The 6,779-nt window shown below is 57.0% G+C and overlaps 1 protein-coding gene across 1 annotated transcript in view; it reads left to right on the forward strand.

The window, feature by feature from the left end:
* RAPGEF3 (Rap guanine nucleotide exchange factor 3) overlaps positions 1-6,779 on the forward strand; it is a 29,072-nt gene that overhangs the window by 4,159 nt on the left and 18,134 nt on the right. The window contains exons 3-10 of the mRNA XM_045287234.1: positions 3,535-3,588; positions 3,674-3,780; positions 3,948-4,069; positions 4,207-4,372; positions 5,169-5,253; positions 5,516-5,576; positions 5,654-5,730; positions 5,887-6,033. Coding sequence (XP_045143169.1) covers positions 3,535-3,588; positions 3,674-3,780; positions 3,948-4,069; positions 4,207-4,372; positions 5,169-5,253; positions 5,516-5,576; positions 5,654-5,730; positions 5,887-6,033 — 819 coding nt within the window. The remainder of the gene's footprint in view (positions 1-3,534; positions 3,589-3,673; positions 3,781-3,947; positions 4,070-4,206; positions 4,373-5,168; positions 5,254-5,515; positions 5,577-5,653; positions 5,731-5,886; positions 6,034-6,779) is intronic.

Consider the following 6,779-nt stretch of genomic DNA (forward strand, 5'->3'; position numbering starts at 1 on the left):
ACACACACACACACACACACACACACACAGCTGGCAAGGAGTGAATCGGGGCTTCAACCCAGGCACCTGACCCCAGAGCTTACCCACTTGACCGTTGCTCATGAAATCAACTTTTTTGGAAAGTCCCAAGCACGTGAATGTTTTGACACCACCTCCCTCCTCCCCGACCCCCGTACACTGACAAAGCAGTCCCCAGGTGGCATCAACAATTAGGCTTTCATTTCCTGAAAGGATGAGGAAGCCTCTTTAACTTTGTTTGGTCCCATGCTTGCTCATGGAGCACTCCCAGTAGCAGAAGATTCCTGAGGTCCCCTCTCCCACAGCACACAGTGGCAGAAGCTGTGGGGTGGCTGGCAGAGACGGGAGGGGGTGCACCGGTGCATGAGCAAGTGTGAATGTATCCTAGGGCCTCAATTTCTCAGCCATGATGGCAGGTTATGTAACCCCGGAGCTTCCTTTTCTCCAGCTGTGAAAAGGGATAAAATTACTCGCTTCCAGTGGAACCACGTGTTTCTCAGGAGTTATGCGACGGACTCTCGGTGAGTCCCTGTCCCTTTCCGGGCTTCCACCTCCCTTAGTGGAAGGAGAGGGCTGCTTCAGCTCTGGGGACAGCGCCCTCCTTCTCAGGCCCTCCTGCTCATCCCAGGGTAGGACAGGAAACGGTTTCAACCAGGCTTGTGGATCTGGGTCACCACCAGCTGGGTCATGTGACCGGCACCTCCCAAGCCCCTGCCCCCCTTGCAATGTGCCCTCTGGGGTCAGAATAATACAGGAAGGGAGCTGGTGCTGGATTCAGGGCTGTGGGCACCGAGGGGGAGTTGGGGCAGGGAATGGGGCCACCTGGGCACTTTGGCATGGACAACAACAAGTCATTAGCACTCAGGCACTGTTTGTTCCAACAGGACACCAGGGCCTGGCTGGTAGCATTTCTGCCCTTCCTCCCTCCCTTCCTTGGCTCCTCCCCTCCTTATTTCCTGTCCTGAAGTCTCCAGGGCGCTGAGTCTGGCACTGGGCTGGGCCCCGTGACCAGGCAGGGAGACCCTTGGGACACCTAGTAACTTCCACCCAGCCCTGGGCCAGGCGCCTAGGCATGCCAGGCCTCAGGCCACTGCCCGGGCACAGAGCCGTAAGAGACCCACGCTCAGGGGCCTGCTGGGGCCTGCATTGGAGCACTGATCTCAGAGCTCAGGCCTGGCTGTTCCCCAGCTCCTCAGAGCGGCAAGTCCTGGGCGCAGAGGGCAGGTGGGAAAGCAGGAGGGCAGAAGAAGGTAGAGGAGGAGCTGGGCAGGTGCCGTGGGTGGAGTGACACCACGAACTAGAACTTGGCTGGGTGGACACTTGAGTTTGCGCGTGGCGTCTGGCTGTCCTAGGAATGTGTGGCTGGGTTCACTCAGCAGGGCACGTCCGTCACCTGTAGACCTTTTATGTCCTCATAAATTACAGCGGGCCGACAGTTAGGATCCCATACGTGGAGGAGGATATCACGGAGGGGGACCCGCTTGGTGAACTGAGAATCACGAAGGGCAGGGTATCCTGCCCAAACCAAAATAACCCCAAACCCACCACTGCTAAGTCGGTTCCGACCCAAAGCAACTCCAAGGGGCAGAATGGAATGCCCCCTTTGGGTTTCTAAGTGGATATACTGTTACTGGAGCAGAGAACAAGACCCCCCCAGACCAAACCCATAGTCATTGTGTTGATTCCAACTCACAGCGACCTATAGGACAGAGTGGAGCTGCCCCTGTGGGCAGCCCTCAAGACTGTAGCTCTTTCTGGAAGTAGAAAGCCTCGTCTTTCTCCCTTGGACCCACTGGTGGGTTCGAACCGCCGACCTTGAGGTTAGCAGCAGCCCAGTGCCACCAGGGCCCCAGAGCAGAAAATCTCAGGTCTCGGAGGAGCTTTCCTGGGTGAGATTTCAGGGCACACAGGAACCGGGTGAGTGACACTCCGGGCAGGGAAGCCACACCAACCCATGTTTCTACCCAACCCTGTCTTCCTGGGCAATCCTGTGTGCTGACAAGGCTTACTCACTCTTACAGCGTGATGATGAGCGTGGAGCAGCAAAGCATCTCCCAGCCAGGGCGCGCCCTCCACCCTTCCGACGGATTGGAATAGCTAACACGGACGGGCACTCCCTGGATTACACATGAGAACTAGCAAATTCCATCTCTAAGCCTGTCTCTTCATCACATTTGTCTGAAGTTGGAACAGTTAGGTGTGGTTTGTCTCTCAGGCCCATGAGCCCATTGTATTTCCCGCTAACAACCAATATATGTAGTTGATCAGTCCTGTGTATTTAAAAGAAAACCCACTGCCGGCTGTGGTCAATTCTGACTGTTGGGGGCCCTGTATAAGGTTACGGAGACTGTCAACCTTTATGGGAGCAGGCAGCCTCATCTTTCTCCCTCGAATGCCGGTGGCCTTTAGGCCCCCTGCTTTCACCCACAGCATCGCCAGGGCTCTGTATACGGGCAGTGCTGTAAACATTTGAGATAGATAGATATATTTATGATAAAAAATTTTAAAAAAACATGAAACATTTCCAGATACATAAAAGCCTAGGATCCCAAAATGATTTGGTCTACCGCCTCCCTTTTCAGAGAAAAAAAAATCTCAGCACCTCCCTAGCAATGAAAAACCTTTGTACTGTAGCATGGAACCCAGGATAAAGTGTAGGTATCTGCTTTTACAACCCCCTTGCACACTAACCCGCCCCCCCCTGCCCTGCCAGTCCCTCTTCCAGCACACTCTAGGGGGCAGTATGCACCACTTGGGAAAACACAGCAGGCAAACATCTTTAACATGATGCAGTATTACTAATAATACTGCAGCCATGTTTTAAGCATTGGCGATGTATTACCTTATGTGGTCTTTCCAGAAGCTTAGGCAGAGGTGTGAGTAGTCTCTCACCATCCTCTTTTTACGGATGGGGAAAGGGAGGTAGGGAGATGAAGTCACTTGTTCAAGATTGCCCTCTTACAGTGATTTGCACCTGGAAGCTTGGCTCTGCCGGGGTGGGGGTTGCTTTGGTAATACCAGGCCAAACCATAGCCTGCAGGGCAGAGGATTTGCCTTGTCCCATGGGTGGGGACAAAAGCTGGCTGGGTGGGATCAGGTTGTGCAGCCTCAGCCTAGGGGCAGGTGTGGCTGGGCTTCCGTCTCAGAGCTGTGCTCTTTCTGGCCTGCCATAGGTCTTCCTACCTCTGACAACTTCAGGTTCCTACTCTGCTCTGCTCTGCCTTACATGGTTTCCCTGGGAGCTGGACGCACCAGGGCCCCCAGGAGGCAGAGTGGGTTCTCAGGGTGCTTGTCCGAGGGGAGGCAGGGAGTGCATGGGTCTGGTCTGGGTGGAGACTGGAATGGAAGGTCGGGGACAAGGGGGTGCCTGGTGTTCCGGGAGTGCACACTGAGTGTTCCTATGTTGGATGAGTGGCTAGCTAGCGGCTGCCCTCCAAGTTGGGGGCTGGGTCAAGGGTGAGAGTGGTGGGAGTGGGTGGTTCCAAGGACAGCAGACTCTCCCCCCGTTGGCTGCAGACACCACTTGCCGACAGCGAGGAGTCCCTGGATTTCAGCGTGAGCCTGGAGCAGGTACAGACCTGGAAGGGAGAGTGGGAGGGGCGAGGGGGGGAGTGGCATCAGGGCCTAAGTTTGCTGCTTCCCTGCTCTCTTGAAGGCCCCCAGAGAGAGGGTGCTCAGGGCTGGGAAGCAGCTGCACCGACATCTCCTGGCCACCTGCCCAAACCTCATCCGGGACCGGAAGTACCACCTTCGACTCTACCGGTGAGTCGAGACCCAGCCTGCCTGCTCTCTCCCATCTTTGTCCCTTGCAGACACATGGGCTGTAGCAGAAGTGGGGCTGGGGCTGGAAAGGTGCCTTTCTGACCTCTTCTCCCTCTCTCTGCTGGTGCTCCCTCCTCTCCGTGTGTCCCCCGCACCTGGGCCTGTAGGCAGTGCTGCTCCGGCCGAGAGCTGGTGGATGGGATCTTGGCCCTGAGGCTTGGGGTGCATTCCCGGAGCCAGGCAGTGGGGATCTGCCAGGTGCTGCTGGATGAAGGTGGTCTCTGCCATGGTGAGCCCTCATGCAGGGTGGGTCGCCCAGGCTGGGCAGGCCTGAGGACAGGATGGGCAATCCTTATCACGGGCTCCAGACCCACACAACGTCCTAATTTCTCTCCACCTCCCCGGGCCTGGGCCTGTGCCCCACAGTGAAACACGACTGGGCCTTCCAGGACCGAGACGCCCAGTTCTACCGTTTCCCAGGGCCGGAGCCCCAGCCTGTGGGAGCTCAGGAGGTGGAGGATCTGCTGGAGGCGGTAGCTCTGCTCGCCCAACGGGGGCCCGATGCCCTGCTCACTATGGCCCTCCGGAAGCCGTGAGTCAGTCGGGGTCCTGTTTCCCCAAACCCTACTGCCCACCCTGCAGCACTCATATGACCGCTGAGGGGATCCTTTACTTCCCCAGGTAGACAGGTAACACAGAGGGGCCAGGAGGCCTGAACCCTGGTCTTCCTTCTGCCATGAGTAAGGTGACCAGACGTCCTGCTTTTGGCGGGACAGTCCCGATTTTTAACAATTTTTCCTGCGCCCTGCAGCGTTTTAAAAAAGTCCCGATTTTTGGAAAGACTGCACGACAAGCTAGGGTATACGGTTTTCAGCTGCCATGTGGCTATTTCGCCAGGATATGGGTTTTATCAATGGTGTCCTGCTTTACCAATGTTAAAACCTGGTCACCTTAGCGATGAGCCCCGCTTGCCGCCTGCTTTGTGGTGGAGGAGGCCGATCTCCAAGGAGCACCCCTCCCCCACCCCCACCCCCGGGCTAGGTCTGGGTTCAGATTCCAGGTCCCATGGGTGACCTTGGGCCTGCTCCTGGCAGCAGCTTCCTCTTTTACAATGAGGCTTTTACAATATGGGCCCCACGTCACAGGGCTGTCATGAAGGCAGACGGCACGGTCCGTGTGTGTACCGTGCACTGGCACTGTCTGGCTCGCTAGCACTCAGCCCAAGTTGACTGCAGTGAAGGCTAAGTCACAGCAGACAATCTGCTGGCCCCGAGTCCCCAGGTGGGGGTGGGCAGCGGGAGGAGAGCGGCTGCCCTGCCTGGGCCTGGGCCTCCAGTCCAGGACGGGTTGACCGCATCCTCTCTAAAGCCCCCTTCCTGCGCCCGCAGCCCCGGGCAGCGCACGGACGAGGAGCTTGAACTCATCTTCGAGGAGCTGCTGCACATCAAGGCCGTGGCGCATCTCTCCAACTCGGTCAGCGGGCAGGCCCTCCTCTTACTGTGCACCCCGCACCCCAGAACCCCACTCTCTGGCTGGACATTTGCAATCTCATGTCTTGCCCCACCCTGTCCTCAGCACTCTTTCCTCCCCGGCTCTTTGTCCCCTTGACAAACCCCAGGGACATCAGCAGGACCCCACCGCCTCTCTAGCCCCTTCTGTCTTTGGACCCACCTCCTGCTCCCTTCTCCCGCACGGCCGGCCATGCCTGACGTGTCTCTCCCCGGCTGCTCCACAGGTGAAGCGGGAGTTAGCGGCCGTTCTGCTCTTTGAGCCGCACAGCAAGGCGGGGACCGTGCGTAAGTCAGGCAGGGGACAGGGAGTGGATGTGTGGAGGGGGTCAGAGGGGATGACACCTGATCTGTGCTTCTCTCAGTGTTCAGCCAGGGCGACAAAGGCACCTCATGGTACATTATCTGGAAGGGCTCTGTCAACGTGGTGACCCATGGCAAGGTGTGTGCCACCCCCTTTAGCCCCAAGGTTCATGTCCTTGTGGACGGTGACTTCGGGGGTCACCCAAACCTCCTCCTGCTCTGGTGAACCTTCCTGGGCCTGCCCCCTCAAGGGCTGCGGGGCTGGGCTGGGCCGTGACAGAGGGTCTGGCTGCAGGGGCTGGTGACCACTCTGCACGAGGGAGATGACTTTGGACAGCTGGCTCTGGTCAATGACGCACCCCGGGCAGCCACCATCATCCTAGGAGAAGACAACTGCCACTTCCTCCGGGTGGACAAGCATGACTTCAACCGCATTATCAAGGTGCCACCTTGTGGGGGGCGGGGGGACAGGGGACACAGGACATGGGGCGGGGGGAGATATTGAGGACACAGCAGGAGGTCAGTGACTCAGGATGAGCTTGGAGTAGGGCTAAGAGGAATGGGGGCACCTACAGAGACAGCAGGGGCTGAGGTGCCTGGTGGGGAAGCAGCACGGTTGTGGATGGGGCCCAGGGAAGGATAGAGGGCCGGCAGGGAACGAGCAGAGAAACAGCTCTGTTTGGAGGATGCGCACCTGATGGTTCTGTTGGGGGGGAGGGGGGCGGCGCTGCTAGGAGGTAGATCCATTGTGGTGGGTGAAATGAAGGGGGAGGGGGAGGGGAGTGCTAGAACTGACTGTGACTTCATGGCTCACTTTAAAGGTGATTTAATCATGGTGGGGGGAGAGGGGTGTTCTAAAATTGATAGGGTAACGGTTGTCCTGATAGGGTAATGGTAATGATCGGGTAATTCTCCTTGATGGGTTCGACTGATTGAAGAGCATGCTATGTAAGTTCTATGCCAATACAACTGTTAAGAAACAGAACAACCAAGAGATGGGTATTGAGTGAGAATGGAGAAGGGCTGCAGGTACAGGGAACCCTCGCCACTTCGCGCTTCGACTTCCGCGGCTTCACTCTATCGTGGTTTTTGCGTAACAGCACATGCTCTGTCATGACTGCCACTGATTGGCTCATACTGTACACGTTTGATGCCATAAATAATATAATAAATAATAAATGATAATTG

The sequence above is a fragment of the Echinops telfairi genome, unplaced genomic scaffold (genome assembly GCF_000313985.2).
Source record: "Echinops telfairi isolate 266 unplaced genomic scaffold, ASM31398v2 ScPeMD7_12;HRSCAF=54, whole genome shotgun sequence".
NCBI lineage: Eukaryota > Metazoa > Chordata > Mammalia > Afrosoricida > Tenrecidae > Echinops > Echinops telfairi.